General features: G+C 31.8%; 2 protein-coding genes across 3 annotated transcripts in view; both read right to left on the minus strand.

The window, feature by feature from the left end:
- LOC127788435 (glutathione S-transferase L3-like) overlaps positions 1–20,861 on the minus strand; it is a 26,647-nt gene continuing 5,786 nt past the window's right edge. Inside the window, exons 1-10 of one of the 2 annotated variants that reach the window (XM_052316686.1) lie at positions 3,946–4,092; positions 3,734–3,808; positions 3,262–3,322; positions 2,385–2,471; positions 1,896–1,994; positions 1,672–1,774; positions 1,501–1,577; positions 1,240–1,347; positions 342–422; positions 1–239 (exon numbers count right to left, since the gene is read on the minus strand). In XM_052316686.1, coding sequence (XP_052172646.1) covers positions 228–239; positions 342–422; positions 1,240–1,347; positions 1,501–1,577; positions 1,672–1,774; positions 1,896–1,994; positions 2,385–2,471; positions 3,262–3,322; positions 3,734–3,808; positions 3,946–3,956 — 714 coding nt within the window. In that variant the 5' untranslated portion in view covers positions 3,957–4,092 and the 3' untranslated portion in view covers positions 1–227. Of the gene's footprint in view, positions 240–341; positions 423–1,239; positions 1,348–1,500; positions 1,578–1,671; positions 1,775–1,895; positions 1,995–2,384; positions 2,472–3,261; positions 3,323–3,733; positions 3,809–3,945; positions 4,093–20,861 lie in introns of those variants that run through there. The other variant, XM_052316687.1, reaches the window with a different exon arrangement.
- The window catches only part of LOC127788436 (glutathione S-transferase L3-like), a 6,822-nt gene continuing 5,889 nt past the window's right edge, over positions 19,929–20,861 (minus strand). Inside the window, exons 9-10 of the mRNA XM_052316689.1 lie at positions 20,265–20,345; positions 19,929–20,166 (exon numbers count right to left, since the gene is read on the minus strand). Coding sequence (XP_052172649.1) covers positions 20,155–20,166; positions 20,265–20,345 — 93 coding nt within the window. The 3' untranslated portion in view covers positions 19,929–20,154. The remainder of the gene's footprint in view (positions 20,167–20,264; positions 20,346–20,861) is intronic.

Below are 20,861 nucleotides of genomic sequence, written 5' to 3' on the forward strand. Positions count from 1 at the left end.
TAAAAATAAGCTGGACAGGCAAGCTGACCAAAATCTTTCATAAAACAAGAAATTAAATAAATCCACACATATCAGAGTTTAATACAAAGAGATATTGACAATAGGAATCGAGCCCTCTTATTTAACCCATGGCTCTACTAGTTCCTAAAGTACAATGGTGATATAAGGGGAGCCAAGCTAACTCTTTATTCCACTCAAAGCTCCAACTTCTAAACAGGCGTTGATGCTCACTGCTGGCCCTGCAAATGAAGTGAAGATATAGATTGCAGCGTTATAGATTATGTATGTTAAAATTAAATCCAACTGCCTCTGCAATTTCATTAGGGGAAATGAAGAATTACCACATATAGGCTCCTCATGAGCTTAAGAAGCACTTCTGGATCATATTTTGTCTGCTTGTAACCGTCGATCTTGTTCAACTCCTGTGCAAGGACCCAAGAAGACGGAAATTTGTCATTTTAAGGCAATAATTTCATTCCATTGATCAAGACAATGCACCAAAAAGCAACCAATCCACTAAGGCTAGGATGGTAAAGGGTTGCGCACTGGGCAACCCTATCTCAACTCCCCCCGATCAAGCTTACGTAAATAGGTTCAAGCTATACATGTCAGGGTTAGTACCTAACACTAATAAGAGACTCAACATTGCAACAAATTATAATCTTACATGTTATGGTTTTATTAATAAAAATACAACACGTCAAGCCTTAATCATACTCTGTAAGATCTGCTATATCGATTTTACCTCGCCAATCATATTTATTTATGACCATATCTTCTGTATGCCCTTTATAATCCATGTTACACCTAAGAGCTTCCTACAATTTGTTTTTATTTTCCTCTACCTCTTTTCTACAAACTTATTCCATTAGCTCCACTCTCTTGACTTCTTGAGCTCAGTTCAAGGAAAGACGTATGATATTTAAATCCAGAACTCACATAAAGTTTTACTAAAATCCCATATCCTCTCTTACCCATATCACTGGAATACTTGCCCTCCTAAGGTTTGAGTCAGGAAGGACCCACGTCCTTGGGTCAAATTGCTATGCTCCTAGCCGAGCCTTGTGCATTCCAGGTTTTTGCAACTTTAAGATTAGCACAAGTAAACTACAAAGAAATATGTTCTAGCAATCTCTACACACAACACTGATGGAGATTCAAGATGAAAGACAATGCAATTTATTTTCAAGTAGGAAGATTTTGTATCTTTGCTAAGATGGATATAGTTCATTAACTCACTTCAATCCATGATGCTAGCTTAGGTCGTCCTGCTGTGATGTCATACTTCCATACATCTTGTAAGACAAGTTGAAACCTTTCAATGAATGGGGCATAGGCAATGTCCACCTGTACACAATGAATGGGAAACCAAAAACAGATATTGAAAAGTTTGTATGTGAACACATGGTTTAAAGTTTTCAAACCAGTTTAACACTTCACAAAGTGCACCAAGTTCCACAAAATGCAGCATTAAGGAAACAGAAAATAGATGAGACAAACCAGACTAAATTGGCCAAGGAAGAAAGGTCCATCATCATATTTGTGAAGAGCATTTTCAAGGTAATCAAAAGCACTACCTGATCCAGAAATTACAGAAATCGTTAAGTTTCAGTAAAGGGACAAGTTTACACATGATAATCCACCCCAAACACAGTAAGTTTAAAATCTCACCAACTTCTTTCACTGGATCTCCTTTAAAAGAAGCAAAAACAATTCCATTGAACTTGCCACTGTAGGATAACAATTCTTCAGCAAACTGCCCTTTGCCAGGATCCTATAATATTGGCACATTGTTACTCATCAAAGTTTGAGATCAGGGAGAGGGGGAGGGAAAGCAGGCACAACAGGGAAGGAAGAGGGCGGGGGATTGTACAAAGTACACGTTCACATCTTACATTGGGTAAAAGTGCAGGCCCTTCAAAGTTTTCGTCTAAATATTTAAGTAAATCTAGACTCTCTCCAACGACTTTGTTGTTATGCTCCAGTGATGGCACCTAAAAGGAGGAGGAGGAAAAACTGCATTATTGAATGATAAATGAAGATAATTCTCAATTAGGTAAATGTGCTGAAGGCATTAGCTCCAAATAACCATTGTTGACTTCTTTATGAACGTACAATAGGCATCACACACCAGACAAATTGGTTGTAGATGACATCCTGTAAATATTTCTGACTTGGCCTGATTTTATTTAACATAGCCAAAGGTCAAGATCTAAAAAAGTTGTGGAATAAGACCGTTGCATTTTTTGCTACTATAATGCTACTGTATATCATAGAAATTAACAATACCATATTTAAATTCAATTTTAGAAGTTCTGGCACTAGGGATAAATTTTAATACTTAATAAACTCTGCTATATTTTACAGTTTGGGGGAAGAAAAACCTTATTTTCTGGGTAAACTTTCTCTTTGTACCAAGCAGGCCTGTTTCCAAGGTCAATGGGAACCAATTTGATCTTGTCTTGTAAACCCTGCATCCCAAATATTGAAGAGAATAAGAAATACAAGCAGGGGAAAATAAAATCGCAATACATATAAAGGTTCAAAATTTAAATTAAATTAAATTCGGCACTGTGTAAAATAATATTTTTTTTCACTTCATAACTTGTAAAAATATTAATTCTCTGCACAGTTTGATAAACAAAAGAATCCTGCTAATTGACCAGGAATGTTCAAGAAGTTGGAGATGAAGCAGGATAAGGAATAAAGCCTGATATAGAGTTAGAAAAATATGTATCTACAAAGGGCATTAAGGTGTGAAATTTGACACCTAAAGGTTAGGATACGTAGTGTAACCTGTTCCCTTGGGTTCTTTGACGAATATTTTAATGCCTAAAGTCAATATCAGAAATGTAGGAAAGACCACGAAAAACAAAACCCAAGAATTAAATGGTGAAGAGTAAGTTATTTTAAGGAAAAAAGTACCCGATGAAAGAGATTGAATTGGGGGTGGCAAAGCTAATCTAATGTTGATTCGAGATGACTACTATAATCCAAAACATGACAAATAATGACAAACACTGCATGATAACGAAATTAATATAAAACAACACATAAAGCCTTAATCCCACTAAGTGGGAGAAGCACGTAAAGGTAATGCTAACAAAAAAGAAAAGAAAAAACAATCATGCAAAACATACAACCATGGTCATACAAATTTTATCAGTTATTTGAAGCAACAAATCCAGGAGCATCCCTTATTACCACTACAAATCACAGGTACATCATTCTGCGTGGGGTGGACACAAGGAAGGAACATACCTTATAGTTCCTGGCAATCCAAACTCGTTGTGCAAAGGGGCACACGTAACTGATATACAACCTAGGAAATAAAAAAATAAACACATTCTTAGTTGTGCTAAAAATGCGAAATGATAGATAATCCTAAAAATAAAAATAAAAAACAGTAATAACAACTGCTGCATAGTTAATAGAGTTTTTTTCTTGGCTCCATACGGTTTGACTAAAAGCAGTGGATTTTGTCCTTGCTAAGCTGCACCACCTCCCCCCACCCCAAAACAGAGAAAAAAGAAAAGAGCATTGGATTCACAAAACTGTGCCTAAGCACAGGCTTATGGGCTCACAAAATTACCACGACAACATTTTGATTTCTACGCAACCAAAATTTAAAAGCACAATCCATGCGAGGGCAACACTTATCAGGAATCTGTAGATGGATGGAGAGCTGATTTTGGTGCTCTCTTCTATGTATGTACGTGTAAGTGGCGCATACCTGGTAGTGCCATCAAAGAGAGGAGGAGGTTCGGATGTAGAATCCAAAGCCGGGGGACGAGATTCTTTCACGCAACTGAAATTTCGGAAATAAACAATCAAATCATCGTCCAACAACGCGACTAAAATGTTAGATCGTCACAGATTCACATCACAGATCACCACACACACGCATAATATAAAGAAGGATAGAAAAAGGCGGAAAGGAATTACGCGGAAGCCATGATCGTCGTTCTCAGCGATCCCGAGCAGCAGCAGGAGCAGGTCTAGATAAATTTGTGTAGATTCAGACGCCGCGTTGCTTTTATAGGCGATCCTGGCGCGTCAGCAGTGACGGAAGTGTTGAAAGGAAAGAAGGAAGAATTCAGTGCCTGCCTCATCCTCACCCTCAGCTCCTCACCTCTTGGAACATTCTAGTATTCAGTGCTTTCTCTTTTCCTTTTCTTTTTTTTACTTAAAAAGAGTTTTTATTTATAATTATACACATTTAAATAATATTAATAAATTTTTCTTTTTTTTACTTAAAAAGAGTTTTTATTTATAATTATACACATTTAAATAATATTAATAAATTTATATAGATTCAGACATCAATTTATAATGAGAATTTGTCAATTATGACGAAGTGTTAAAAAAGAAAGAAGAAAAAATTAGTATTCACGCCATTTTCATTCTCAGCTCTTCACGGAATACTCTGATATCTATTTAGTATTTTTTTTATTTTTTATTTAAAAAATAGTTTTTTTATTTATGTTTATACATTATTTAAATAATATTAATAGTTATATATCATTATTTATGAGAATATTTTAAAAGGGTTCCAATGAAATCAAAACAGTTGGTGGGCGTTCAAACCTTCAGCCTTGGCAATGCCAATGAACCTGCCCCTTTTTTCTGCCCCCATTCCTATGAAAATTATCCCACGACTCTCTTCAGGTTTAGAAAGTATTATTTGATTTCCTTAATTTTTTTAAATTTTTCTAAAAATAAATGCTATTATTTTTTAAAATACAAATTTGAAAAGGAATCCAAATTAAATTAGCTAAAACAAATCGATGAGATCAGGTGAGGGAAATGGAAGACGAAAAGGAATCAAAAATCATGCTAGATGTACAATTATTTTATATATTTTGGGCTATATAAAGGGGTATTATGATCAAAATACTCTGCGCCTTACATGCATCTCACGCACCTCTATACGTCTTATGAGGGATCTTTTTATCATTAGTATGCCTCTATATAGTCTAAGGTATACATAAAGATATATCAATAATATTTTTTAATTAAAAAAATGACAAATTATTGAAGTGAAGTGGCTCATAAATCCACCAAAAGAAAATCACTGCTTAGAGCAGGGATTGGGGGGCAATCGCATCAGTAATTATAAACTGTGGCCCCCTACTTGGCCATGGCGTGGGACCAAAGGTGTGGGGTCCAGTCTCGTGCTGTGTTTCACAAAAAGGATGTCCCATCACATGTTATGCCATGTGTCAAAATATTAAAATTACTTATTAACTCATGTTTGATAGTTGAAATTTATTAATAAAATTTTAAATAAAATAAATTTTGATTAGCGGTAAAGTTATTTAATAAATAAATTTTTATTATTCATAATATCAAAATATGGTGATATTTACTTATATAATTGTTGAACAAGAGATAGAGGGAAAATTCTTTTTAAGATAAGATAATTGTGTGATATTAGTCTTTTTCTATTGAAATTTAGATCCCGTTTGATTGGTCATATTTTTTCATTTTTCATAAACAAGAGATAGAGGGAAAATTCTTTTTAAGATAAGATAATTGTGTGATATTAATCTCTTTCTATTGAAACTGTTTGATTGGTCATATTTTTCATGAAGAAGAGATAGAGGGAAAATTCTTTTTAAGATAAGATAATTGTGTGATATTAGTCTCTTTCTATTGAAATTTAGGCCCTGTTTGATTGGTCACATTTTTCATGAAAAATGGCTATTTTCCATGGAAAATGACCATTTTTCATCTAAATTCCAAGTTTTGATGTGTTTGATTACCCAAATTTTTTATAGAAAATTATTTTCATCTTTTGGTCACGTGATGGCTAATTGCCACTTTTGCTGGAAAACAAATTCTTAGATGGGGGTTTGGAAAAACTTTCCATGGAATTGAAAGTAAAAAGGGTGACGGAATGAGGGAGTGAAAGAGCGAGAGAGAGAGAGAGAAACTCACTAAAGAGCAAACCAACTCCATCACATTGGAGGCAGATGATGGTCACTACAAATTAGCTCCCATAATCGCTTATGGTGGTAATTTCAACGGTGGCATATGCGTCAAAGGCAAACGACGACAAGTGGAAAGGTGAATCAGCTACTGGCGGATCTACTACTCTGCTACCGCAAGCAAGAGATATATATATATATATAGAGAGAGAGAGAGAGAGAGAAAGAGAGAGAGAAAGATGGGGGGATGCAAAGAGAAAGGCAGTGGGTTTGGAGGGGGAGAGAGAGAAAGATGGAGGAGGCAAGGAAAAAGAGAAAATGGGTTTGGGATGGGGAAGGCATGGGAAGTGGGATTGGCAGGAGAAAGAGAGAGATAGGGGAAGACAGAGAGGTGAGGAAGTGGGTTTGGGGAGGGAGGCAAATAGGAGACCGTGGGGTTTGGTATAATTTTATGAAAATTAAGTTGTAATTAAATATTAAAAAATAATAAATTATAATAAATTCTTGGTAAAAAATTAAATCAATCAAACACTTTTAATTGATAATTTCTATGCAAATAATTTATAGACAATTTAATTACCTAGAATTTATTTTCTTTTCATGCAAGTTCCATACTTACAATCAAACACACCCTTATAGTAAGATTATATAATAATTAAATTTAAAATTAAATCCTAATTACTAGCTAATTACATTTATTTCAATACTCTTGCTCAAACTAAAGCATATAGATAATATGTACCAAACTTGTTATAACTGAAACCAATACGAGGACTCTAAAGAGATTTAGTAAAGACGTCTACTAGTTGATCAGCTGAATTGACAAAACTAGTGACAATATATCCAAATAAAATATTTTATTTGATGGAATTATAATCAATTTCCATGTTTGGTTCTCTCATGAAAAACAAGATTTGAGGCTATATTCAAGACGGTTTGATTATCACAAATTAAGTTCATTTGCTTCACCTCGCCATATTTTAATTCTTAAAGCAATTGTTCTAGTAATATAAGTTCACATATTGATAAGGCTATAACACGGTAATCTGCTTTGGCACTAGATTTAGTAAGCACATCTTGCTTCTTACTCTTCCAAGATATTAAAACTGCGTTCTTTTACTTTTTAATTTTTAATTTAGAGTTTTGAATTCAAAAAATTAAAAATGCGTTCTGTTTGTCATTTTGAAAAACTATTTCTCAAAACAGAAAATTAGAAAACACGTTCTGTTGAAATTTTGAAAATAATTTTTTAATAATATTTTATTAAATAAATTTAATTATTTAAAAAATTAAAACTATTTAATTTTAAAAAAATAAATAAATTAACTTGAAAAAAAAAGCAAGTACGATCATAATGTGATTATAAATAAGAATCATTAAAATAAAAATTAAAAGCGTGAACTAATATTATATAATGTGATTATAAATGATAATATTGCATCATTAGAAAACGCGTTTATTTTAAAATTTTGAGAAAAAATATTTTATAATATTTTATTTAATAAATTTAATTATTAAATGATAAAATTAACTTTTTTTAATAAAATTTTATGATTAAAATAAAATAATAAATTTAATTAATAAATTACTGACATCGTGATAATTTATATTAAATATTTTTATACTGTGTAATATATTTAATAATATATTATATATTATCTTATATTTTTAATTATAATATAAATATACTATATTTTTAAATATATAATTTTATTTTTAAAATTTAAGGATAAATTTTTTTCTTCCTTCCTTTCTTTTTTTTGAGCCAAAACATAAAAAATAAATTGTGTTTTCCATGTTTTGAATTCAGATATTGTTTTGATTGAAAACAATCAAAACAACGTTTGTTGTTTTGACTTTCTTTTATAAAAAAATTTCTTGTTTCGAAAATGCATTTTTGAAAATGACAAAATAAACGTATTTTCATTATTTTAAAAAAATAAAAATTAAAAATGACTTAAAAATAACAAAGAGAACACAAGCTAACTTGCTATCAATTAGAACATAGTACCCAAAAGTATAGCGTCTATCTAGGAGAGATCATGCCCAATCAACATCAGAATACCCAATCATTTGGGTACGACCCTTATTTTCATATAACAATCCCTGACATGGTGCACATTTGATATATTTGAGAATGTGAACAGCAACATTCTAATGACTATCACATGGAAACTGCAAAAACTAACTAACCACACTAACAGCAAAAGAGATGTTTGGCCAGAGTGATAGTGTGGTAGTTTAGCTTTCCGACAAATTTGCGATATCTATTAAGGCCAAACAATATCTCCCATTATCCTGGTAAGAACTTGATATTCGAGTTCATGGAAGTATCAACTGACCTACAATCAAGCATATTATATTTTCTTTGTGAAATAATTATGTCGCTTTTGGACTGGATCATTTCAATGCCAAGAAAATATTTCAACTTACTCAAAATTTTAGTTCGAAAATAGTTAAAATTCATCTAATCATAATCATTATTCAATAAATAATATTAATTAATTACATAACTTATAATAACTCGTCCCAATTATTCTTAGTGAATATTCACGTTTAACAAATACCTTCCACTTTTAAGCAAAAATATATGGCATTACAAATAATCTACATTCAAAACTACCATCAAGTGAATGCTTTGAGAACAGATTTAAAATTTTTGAGTTAGCAATAATGCTGAAAATAGAAAATTGAAAAGTTTGAACAACTCACTTTAACATTGATATTAGTAATTTTGTACGCCTGCTAGATATTATTGTTAAAATAAAAAATAAGTAATTATAATAATTAATATTACAAAAACAATCTTTATTATGAGAAATATCTTAACTAATAAGACGTAAAAAATAAAAGTTTAAGTATCATTTGATAATTGATGCTATTCACAATTTAGTGAGAATAAAATTATTATTATTATTATTATATTTTAAAGAAAAAAATATTTTTTTATCTCCTCAAACAAATTAATTGCATGTTATACCCATCGTGCCAGTTTTAACACTGTAAACTAATTTTATAAATCTATCCTCTTATTTAAAAATTTAAAAAGAAAATAAAAATAGTCAAATACCAAAATACCCACATCATAAAAAAAGGAGGAATTCATAAGTAACCAAAAACCTGATCACTCTCTCTCTCTCCAAAACCCGATCTCTCTCTTTAAGACTCGACCACCTTCACTATCGTGGGCCTCATTGCCACTATCGTTGACCACTAACCCAATGCTTTCATCATGCATTTGTTGAACAACTCAGTAATATTGGTAGTCATTATGAAATATCTTTTTTTTGGACAATGTGTATGTGACCATTTTTTCAATCTAGCTTTGACCAATGTCCAATGCGTCTGAGGATGCATCGACTGAATTTCTGTCAAATATATATCACACTCTTCTCGAGTGTAGTTGTATGTTACACAATAGAATGCGTCCATCACATCCTTTTATTGTTTAGATCGTCTCTTCAATTTTACTTTAGATGGAATAAGCAAAGGACGTGTGGGACGAAAAGAAAAACATGACTCATCACGTTCGCAATACTTTGATGACGATCAAATACGATGATCAAATCTAATGTTCTACCCTTGTGCTTAGTTTTGATGATGAAAAACATATGTTATTAAATCCCTAAGTCATGAATCAAGGTGGTGGTTTTCAACAAAATCAATTTCAAGTGCATTGTTAAAATGAAAACCAAAAAGATTTATGATTTTCTATTTTAGTTAGAGATTTGCAAAGTCAAGTTTTTAGTCTTAAAAGAATCTCCTAAAATGATTTTCAAATTAGCTTTGAAGTCGTTGGTCAACATAGAGCTAAAATTGTTCTAAGGCAAAAGACCAACTAGAACATGTTTTTGAAAGTGTGTTCATTTTAGAAAGTGTTCATTTTAGAAAACTATCTCCTAGTATTTTGATATCTAATATCTCTTAGTAATGAAATGGTTTTGATGAATGTCTATATAAAAATCAATTTCTATCATGTGGATTATATGAATGAGAAAATGAATTTTTAGTATATAAGTTTTGAAGTAAGATATGAAAACTTATAGAAGAAATATTGAGTATGGTTGAAAGTGTTTTGAAAAACTTGCTTGTTGAGAGTGATTTGTTTCAAAATATACTTTTGATAATCTCAACTTGCTTTAAAGATAATCAAAATGAGTTTTTAAAGAATCGAATGAGGATGTTTTTAAAATTCAAGTTTTTCTAAAGAATAGTCGACTATCAGGATTATTCTGTTGACTATGCTTCAAAATAGTCGACTGTTTTTAATGTTCTGTCGACTATTTAAGCATCTGTCGACTATTTTAGCATCTGTCGACTATCGAGTAAAAATAGTCGACTATGCCTTCTGATCTGTCGACTATTTTTGTTCATAAGTTTCAAAAATTTCTTCATATCTCAACATCTGTCGACTATTGGAATGTGTCTGTCGACTATTGAAATTTCGTGTTATAAAATAGTCGACTATTCGTTTTGTCTGTCGACTATTTCTTGCTTTAGTTGTAAAAATAGTCAACTATATATTTCTTCTGTCGACTATTTCTTTTTGCAGAAAGTTCCAACGGCTATTTTTTCAAATCCCAACGGCTCCAAACGGCTATATTTCTCTTCAACTTCGTGGGACACTTATATATACATGTCATAGATGATCAAGAGAAGGCTAATGGACGGGAATGAATTGAATTGAGCTTACATTTTACACTCGTTTCTATTTACATTCACTGTGCTTCAATTTTCTCTCTTCAAGGCTGTGATCTTAATTTGTTTACATTCATTTAAGCCTTGTATCATTTTTGAGAGACATTGTAACTAAGAGATTCATCTCTTAGATTCTCTCCAACTATATATTTCTTGTTTTCCTAGCTTGTATAACTAGAGGGCCCATTTGAGTGGGAGGTTTTGTAATTCCTAGTCTTGGACTAGAGGACCTACTTGGTTTAAGTAGGGGGTTTTAGTGGATGGTTTGAAAAATCCTTAGTGAGGAGCTAAGGTAGTGGATTAGGCTTGGGTTAAGCCGAACCACTATAAATCATTTGTGTTCTTCTCTTGTGCTTGTGTTCTTTAAATTATCTTTATCTTTCCAAGCATTCCTTAATTCCTCACTTAATTCACATTTGTCATTTTATATGCTTCACGTTTTAAATCATTAAAACTTCAACCTGTATCAAAAAGTTTTCAAGTTTCTACCAAGTTTTTAATTATACCAATTCACCCCCCCTCTTGGTGTGTGCCATAGAACCTACCTGTTCTAACAATTGGTATCAGAGCCTCACTCCCTGTTTCAAGGTTTAACAACCTGAGGAGAGATCCATGGCTCTTAAGGAAGGTTATCCTACTAATGTGGCACCTTATTTTGATGGCTCTTATTATGATTTTTGGAGAAAAAGAATTTGTGTATTCATGACATCCATCGATTGTTATCTGTGGTATATAGTGGAAAAGGGTTTTGTTTTAAAACCAAAGATGGAATGGGATGATCGTGATAAAATGAATTTTTCTTTAAATATTAGAGCTATGCATATTTTACAGCATGCCCTAAGTGATGATATTTATGTTAAAGTTTCTAAATGCTCCAATGCTAAAGATATTCTAAACACTCTTGATTCATTATATCTTTCTAACAAATGTTGTGAGAATGTTGATGAAAGTATACAGATTGAAAATCCTTTGAACCATCAACAAATAGAGGAGAAAGAAAGCTCCCACGTCTCTAGTGATAAAAGCTCAAACGTGTGCTTCATGGTAAATGAAGAAGAGGAGGTAACCTCTACTTCTACTCTTGTTATTGATATTGAAAATGATCATGAATCTAGTTATTTGAATGATAAAAATGATGATCATGATACTTTTTCAAATGAAGAATTGTTAAATGCTTTTAATGATTTACATGCCAACTTTGAAAAACTATGTTTGAAAAACAAAACTCTTCAAGATCAATTAGACTTGTTGTCAAATGAATTGGAAGCTTTAAAATCTAAAAATGAATATTTGCTTGCTTCCAATAATGAACTATCAATGAAAAATGATTTGAATGAAAATCAATTGAAATCTCCTAATGTTCCTTTAAATGAGAAACCTATTTCAAATAGGAAGATTTCAAATTCTTGTGATCATGTTAAAGGTGTTAAAAACTTTCATAATCAAAGAGCAAATTTCAAAAGCTCATCTATACACACCTCTCATGATATTAAATGTTTTCATTGTAACAAGTTAGGCCACATTGTATCTAGTTGCCCTTTTAGGAGGAAATCATCTAGTGGTCCTAAAATGAAATGGATTCCTAAGGGAACTAAAGTATCTAATACTTCCTATATTAAACCCCAAGGATCCAAGTATGTTTTGAAACCTAAAAATGATCATTTTAAGAGGAATGTGCATAAGGATAAAAGGAAAATGAATTTCAAACGAAAACCCTTTGCTACACATCCTAGTCATTGGTATCATTTTGAACATAAAGGTTTCATAACAAAACATCCACATAAGCTAAAACAAGTTTGGGTTCCTAAGGAGGAGCTCTATGCTAACATGGGTGAACCCAAGGTGGTTTGGGCACCAAAAGCTTGTGGATAGTGTTTATGTAGGTTGCTTGACATCCAAATGAACTTTAAAGAGAAATCTTTATGGATGGATCAAGCATGAAGGAATGAGGAAGTGGACAAGAAGATCACTCCTCATTTTGCCAACCAAGTGTAAGAAAGATTTTATTAATCAAAATCTTTGTGGTATGCTTCTATCCCTTAACTCCCTATGCTTATTAGTTTTTGATAAAAATGAATGATATGCTTGCACTCTATTATGTTTTGATATGTGCATTGAGTGAGGGAAGAACGAAGTTTGTTGATATATGCTAGAAATACCTTCTTGATAAATGCTCCTATGCATAACCTAGCTAGCATAAGTCAATTATGTGATAAAGATATAAAGTATGCTTTAATGATAATTCATGTGAAAATATCTTGTCACAAATAAAATGAAGATCATAGAAAATAGGATAGAATTTGTGCATAGACTTATTCTTGTCTAGTATAAGAGAAATGCCCAGTATAATCCATATCTCAAATATTTACCTATGGCATAATAGACTAAATCATGCAAATATGAATATGCTTCTATAATCTATCCAAACATGATCTTGTTGAGAAATTGCCTAAAGCTTAAATATGAAAAATATTTGTGAGGCATCCATGAAAGGCTAACAAATAAGTATATCATTTAAGCCTTCAAAATTTGGCTATGTCATAAAAGACTAGGTCATGTGAGCATGAATGTTATGACTATCTATCCAACGTGATTTTGTTGAGAGATTGTCTAAGAACAAATATGAAAGAAACCACATTTGTGGTGCATGAATGAAAGGCAAATAAATAAGTTTATGCTTAAAAATGAGGGTTCAACCCTTAGGCCTCTAAGTTTACTTCATTTAGATATTTGTGGTCCTATGAGAACTCTAAACTTAGGTGAAAAATAATATGTGCTAGTTATTATGAATGATTACTCTAGGTGCACTTAATAATATTTTATATATCTAAGAGTGAAACATTTAACCCATTTGAAATATTTTCAAAAGATAAAAGTATGTGTATTTCAAAAATCAGAAAGTGAACATGGGGATATTTTGAAATGAACAATTCAAGCACTATTGTGAAGAAAAATAATATTGGTCATAATTTTTTTTTAGTGCTAGAACAAAATGAGGCAGTTGAAAAGAAAGATAGATCTTTATAAAAAATGGCTAGAATTGTGCTATGTGACAAAATTCCTTTTTAGTCTAAGCCATTAACACCTTAAGCCATTAACACCTCATGCTACATGTTGAATGGGATTTTTATAAAGCCTATCTTAAAGAAAACCCCTATGAGTTATAAACCAAATATTCCATATTTTCATGTTTTTTTGCAGTACATGTTTTATTCTTAACAATGGTAAAAACTCTTTAGAAAAGATTTGATGAAAGAATTTTCTTAAGATATTCTACTCAAAGTAAAGCATATAGAGTATTTAATAATATGACTCTAAAAATAGAAGAATCTATTCTAGTTACAGTTAATTATGTGAGGGTTGAAGTTCCAAAACTCAAAGAAAGTGGTGATAAAGAATTAGGATAAAGATTTGAAAAATTCTCATTAGATCATTAGAATCAAATCTATCAAATGATAATAAGCTTAATTGCTTAATGAAGAAAATGTAGCTCATGAAAAGAGAAAATCATCATTTTTAAGAGAAAATGTGTGCAAGATAATGAGATCATAGAAAATGTTTCTAGAAAAATTAGAACAAGATCTTCTCATTAGAAATAAGTGTTAATATGATGTCTTTATATCTCAAGAAAGCCAAAAAGCATTAAGAAAGCCTTGAATGATGAAAATTGGTTTATGGCTATGCAAGAAGGGCTAAATAAATTTGAAAGAAGTGGTGTATGCGATTGGTTCCAAGACCTAAAGATCACCCAACCATATGAACCAAATGATTGTTTAGAATCAAAATGGATAAAAGAGGAATAGAGCTAGATTAGTAGCTTAAGGGTATAGTCAAGAAAAAGGAAAAGATCATGATGAAACCTAGGCTCCCGTAGCAAGTCTAGAATCCATAAGAATGTTGTTGGCATTAGCATGCCACAAATCCTTTAAGCTCATCAAGAGAATGTCAAGAGTATTTTTAAGTGGTTATAAATGAGGAAGTGTATGTGGAACAAATTCCCAATCTTAAGAATCCTCAATATGAGAATTATGTGCTCAAACTCTCCAAGGCACTATATTGTTGAAAACAAGCCCCTAAGTCATGACATGAAAGTCCTAGCAAGTTTATTCTAGAGGAAGAATCTAAAAGAGGTCAAATAGATATAACATTATTATAAACCTTATATCAAGGGCATCTTATGAATCTACAAATAATCTATGTAGATAACATTTTATTTGAAACCTCAAACAAAATCCCTATGGAATCAATTTGTCAATCTAATGCAAAGGGAACTTGAGATAAGTATAATATAAAGAAGATGAAGGGATCCTTATGTCTAAGCAAACATTATATCTTCTTAAGAAATTTAATATTTTTGAAAAGCTGCATCTCAAAAGAATTGTACATCAAGCCTAAACAATTATGAGAAATGCCAAATGGTGGAAAATGAGCTATATAGAAATATGATTGGACTTTTACTACATTTGATAGCTACTAGGACGAACATCATGTTTAGTGTTTGCCTATGTGCTAGACTTTAATCCAATCCTAAGAAATCCCATTTTGGAGGCAAAATAGCTAAAAAGAACACTAGTGATCCATGTCAAGTTATGAGAAATTTCCTAGTGTCTTTGTTTAGAAGGAAGTGAATTTCCATTCCATTATCTTTCACTAAAGGTGAATTTATAGTTGCTCGAATCCTATGGATGGAACAAAAAGACTATGGCATAAATCCCCACAATATTCCAAATCAAATGTGCAAATACAAATGCTATAGCCCTAGCAAAAATTCAAGGAATCTTGCTGAAAAAGAAAATATCAAATGGTATCATGTCCAAATCTATTGGAAATCAAACTCTAGATAAATCCCCATCAATCCTTGAGTTCAAGTGATTTTATCTAAAGAAGTTTCGATCCTTCATGTCTCTCAAATCTATCATTGGTTAAATCAAAGGGCTTTGCCGTCAATCTCTTAGATCTCAAAAAATTGATGAATGATATATTCCTGATGGCATGTAGTATTCATGTCTTGAATCATTTATAATGCTATTTTTCTTGTATGAAATAGCTTGATTATCTTTGTGTGACAAATGAATACTTGAGTATAAAATCATGCTTTATTTGCTAAAGGATCATCTTGCTTCTTGAAGATTATCTATATGTAATGATCCTATGTGATTACAAGTATGGCTAATATTATCAAAAGACAAATGTATGTTCTTAAAGCCTATCCTTAATATGTCTTGCATTAAATTTGCCATAACTTGTTTAGATTTATGTTTTTGGATGACCACTTATTCTTTGAATATATATGTGAGTGCATGTGGTTCATTCCTCAAATTTATGATCATTGTTATATTTTACTCTTGTGAAAATCATTTGAATTGAGACAAATTACTATTCTATTTTTATATGAAAAATGTCTTTATATCTTAAAACCTCCCGTATAAGTTTAAGGGGGAGTCTTTTTCAAAGAGAGTCTTTCTATTTGCTCGAAATGATTTATTTCACTCCTATATTGATCATTTAATGTATATGCCTCTTATATGATGAATGGCTATACATTTGATCTAGTGTTTTGATTGTTTAAATATGAGTGATTACTTTGAAAGATATAGATTGGCTCTGATATGATCATGAGTTTGCAATATGGTATGAAAATTTTTTTTGGCATCTCATGAAAAATGTTTTTTTTATATATATGACACGTGCTGAAAAATTATATATGTTTGATATTAACAATGTCATCTTAAGAGGGAGCTATCTCTAGTTTTGAAAACTATCTTTACTTGATTATGTTTATCTCCAATTCCTTTCTATTGAAAAGATTTTGGTTTAAGGGGGAGATTATCTATTTTAAGATTTGTGAAATCGTTTGAAATGTTTTTATTTCAAAATGAAGTTTTTCAAACTATCGTTGGGGGAACGTTAAAAAAGGGGGAGAGATATTATCTTTTGGTTTAAGGAGGCTTCTATTATTTTTTTTAAGTATTGCCTTTTTGATTTATGACAAAAAGGGGGAGAGATTTGTGAAATTGATTTTAAGTTTTGTCATCCTCAAAAAGGGGGAGATTGATGTTCTACCCTTGTGCTTAGTTTTAATGATGAAAAACATATGTTATTAAATCCCTAAGTCATGAATCAAGGTGGTGGTTTTCAACAAAATCAATTTCAAGTGCATTGTTAAAATGAAAACCAAAAAGATTTATGATTTTCTATTTTAGTTAGAGATTTGCAAAGTCAAGTTTTTAGTCTTAAAAGAATCTCCTAAAATGATTTTCAAATTAGCTTTGAAGTCGTTGGTCAACATAGAGCTAAAATTGTTCTAAGGCAAAAGACCAACTAGAACATGTTTTTGAAAGTGTGTTCATTTTAGAAAGTGTTCATTTTAGAAAACTATCTCCTAGTATTTTGATATCTAATATCTCTTAGTAATGAAATGGTTTTGATGAATGTCTATATAAAAATCAATTTCTATCATGTGGATTATATGAATGAGAAAATGAATTTTTAGTATATAAGTTTTGAAGTAAGATATGAAAACTTATAGAAGAAATATTGAATATGGTTGAAAGTGTTTTGAAAAACTTGCTTGTTGAGAGTGATTTGTTTCAAAATATACTTTTGATAATCTCAACTTGCTTTAAAGATAATCAAAATGAGTTTTTAAAGAATCGAATGAGGATGTTTTGAAAATTCAAGTTTTTCTAAAGAATAGTCGACTATCAGGATTATTCTGTTGACTATGCTTCAAAATAGTCGACTGTTTTTAATGTTCTGTCGACTATTTAAGCATCTGTCGACTATTTTAGCATCTGTCGACTATCGAGTAAAAATAGTCGACTATGCCTTCTGATCTGTCGACTATTTTTGTTCATAAGTTTCAAAAATTTCTTCATATCTCAACATCTGTCGACTATTGGAATGTGTCTGTCGACTATTGAAATTTCGTGTTATAAAATAGTCGACTATTCGTTTTGTCTGTCGACTATTTCTTGCTTTAGTTGTAAAAATAGTCAACTATATATTTCTTCTGTCGACTATTTCTTTTTGCAGAAAGTTCCAACGGCTATTTTTTCAAATCCCAACGGCTCCAAACGGCTATATTTCTCTTCAACTTCGTGGGACACTTATATATACATGTCATAGATGATCAAGAGAAGGCTAATGGACGGGAATGAATTGAATTGAGCTTACATTTTACACTCGTTTCTATTTACATTCACTTTGCTTCAATTTTCTCTCTTCAAGGCTGTGATCTTAATTTGTTTACATTCATTTAAGCCTTGTATCATTTTTGAGAGACATTGTAACTAAGAGATTCATCTCTTAGATTCTCTCCAACTATATATTTCTTGTTTTCCTAGCTTGTATAACTAGAGGGCCCATTTGAGTGGGAGGTTTTGTAATTCCTAGTCTCGGACTAGAGGACCTACTTGGTTTAAGTAGGGGGGTTTAGTGGATGGTTTGAAAAATCCTTAGTGAGGAGCTAAGGTAGTGGATTAGGCTTGGGTTAAGCCGAACCACTATAAATCATTTGTGTTCTTCTCTTGTGCTTGTGTTCTTTAAATCATCTTTATCTTTCCAAGCATTCCTTAATTCCTCACTTGATTCACATTTGTCATTTTATATGCTTCACGTTTTAAATCATTAAAACTTCAACCTGTATCAAAAAGTTTTCAAGTTTCTACCAAGTTTTTAATTATACCAATTCACCCCCCCTCTTGGTGTGTGCCATAGAACCTACCTGTTCTAACAAAATCTTCCAACACATCGATAGCCTGTCTCAATTTAGTAAGAAACCAAATCCATGATCTGTTTGACTCTCCATCATCGAATCCAAAAGCGATGAAATAAATCATCTCCTCCACATTTTTGCAAGTAACAATGAAAATCATCTCTTTGTATTTACATTTTAAATGGGTGGCATCAATAGTAACAACCAGTCTTATGTAAAACCTAAAACCCTAAAAAGAAGCTCTGAGTACAAAAAATGAATATAAGAATCAATTATTTTTATCGTCTCGATTGTCGTGATATTTGTTGAGGTTTGTTTCTTTTAACATATAAAAATAAGAGGGTAGCTGCTGAAATGGCTCATCCACATTCTCATAAGACAGTCTCTTTGCATATTGTAAATACATCTAAACTTTAGTGTACATGATCTACACATCATACTGCTCCGACAGTTCCCCCATTAGCATTTCAAGTGTAAAATCATGACTCGTCACTTTTTTTGAGAACAAATTTCTGACGACAATAGCATTTTATACTTCGAAAATGTGAATCGTATACGTCCGAAGTACATATGTGACCCAATATATGCTTCACCACATGCTAAAATGAACAACCGGGTATGCATCTTGCATGAAGCTGAAATTTGCAGGTCGTATCCTTGCAACCAAACTGAAATCAAATCGTGTACTAATGTCTAATTTGATAATCCATCTTCACATCAATACTATAGTGTCCAAGGGCCAAATTCAATTCCAGTTTACTTTTAAAGAATGTGTCATAGTAAAATATATCACATTGGTAGGGGATTGACACTTCGGGTCGTGTTACTTCAATTGCAAAATTTTTTGCATTAGAAACGATCTAACTTTCTTGTAAAAGGTTGTCCTCAAATTGTGAACTTCAAAATCATACTTCTAGATACTCCGGACTGCCTCATCCATCATCATCATCATCATCTATGTATGAAGCATTATCTAATAAACCAGCCATACTATTTATATCGAAATTATCATTCCTTAATGGACTACGTGCAGATATAAGTGGAACAACAATAGTTGAAACCTAATTACAACCACTAGATCAAGGAAATTGGTTTTGCAACTGATTTGGATTAAGATTCGAGTAAAGGGCAACTTGAGGGACTATAAAAATAAGTTAGGGGTGAAAGAGAATAGAGAAAGAAAAAAAATAATTTGAAAGAGAAGTGTATTTTCATAAATGAAGTTAAGAGTAATATGAGTATTCCATTGTAAATTTCATTAAGGGTAGTTTAGGAATCTTACATTTAAAGTGACTATAAAGTGTAAATAATTTGTTTGAGGGAGTAAATTTTTTTTTTTTTCTATGAAAAGGTTAAAATCAATTGTGTCCATTTGTTTTTGCCTAATTATGAATTCCTCCCTAAAACTTAATACCCACAATTCTATCTACTTCCTTAGTGCATGTGATTTGTAAATTAATGCAATAATTTAGTGAGTTTATCTCATGTAAACCTGAAAGGTAATACTTATAGTTTAAAGGTAAACAAATAACACCACCCGCATAACACACATAAAAGCATCATAGAACACAATGACTTTGCACTAGGAAAAATAAGATGGACAGGCATGCTGACCAAAAATTTTCATAAAACTAGAAATTAAATAAATCCCCACATATCATAGTTTAGTACAAAGAGATATTGACAATAGGCGTCGAGCCCTCTTATTTAACCCATGGCTCTACCAGTTCCAAAAGTACAGACGATGATATACGAGGATCCAAGTCTTTATTCAACTCAAAGCTCCAGCTTCTAAACAGGTGTTGATGCTCACTGCTGCCCCTGCTTATGAAGTGAAGATATAGATTGCAGTGTTATCGATTATCTTAAAATTAAATCCAACTGCCTCCGCAATTTCGTTAGGGGAAATGAAGAATTACCACATATCGGCTCTTTATGTGCTTAAGAAGCTCTTCTGGATCATATTTTGTCTGCTTGTAAGCGTCGATCTTGTTCACCTCCTGTGCAAGGACCCAAGAAGATGGAAATTTGTCATTTTAAGGCGATAATTTCATTCCATTGATCAAGACAATGCACAAAAAAGTAACCAATCCACTGAGGCTGGGATGGTAAAGGGTTGCGCACTGGGCAACTCTGTCTCAACTCCCCCCGACCAAGCTTAAGTAAATAGGTTCAAGCTATACATGTCAGGGTTAGTACCTAACACTAATAAGAGACTCAACATTGTAATAAATTTTGAACTTACATGTTATGGTTTTATTAATAAAATACAACACGTCAAGCCTTAATCATACTCTGCAAGATCTGCTATATCGATTTTAGCTCGCCAATCATATTTATTTATGACCATATCTTCTGGATGCCCTTTATAATCCATGTTACACCTAAGAGCTTCCTACAATTTGTTTTTATCTTCCTCTACCTCTTTTCTACAAACTTATTCCATTAGCTCCACTCTCTTGACTTCTTGAGCTCAGTTCAAGGAAAGACGTATGATATTTAAATCCATAACTCAT

The sequence above is a fragment of the Diospyros lotus genome, chromosome 13, assembly GCF_014633365.1.
Source record: "Diospyros lotus cultivar Yz01 chromosome 13, ASM1463336v1, whole genome shotgun sequence".
NCBI lineage: Eukaryota > Viridiplantae > Streptophyta > Magnoliopsida > Ericales > Ebenaceae > Diospyros > Diospyros lotus.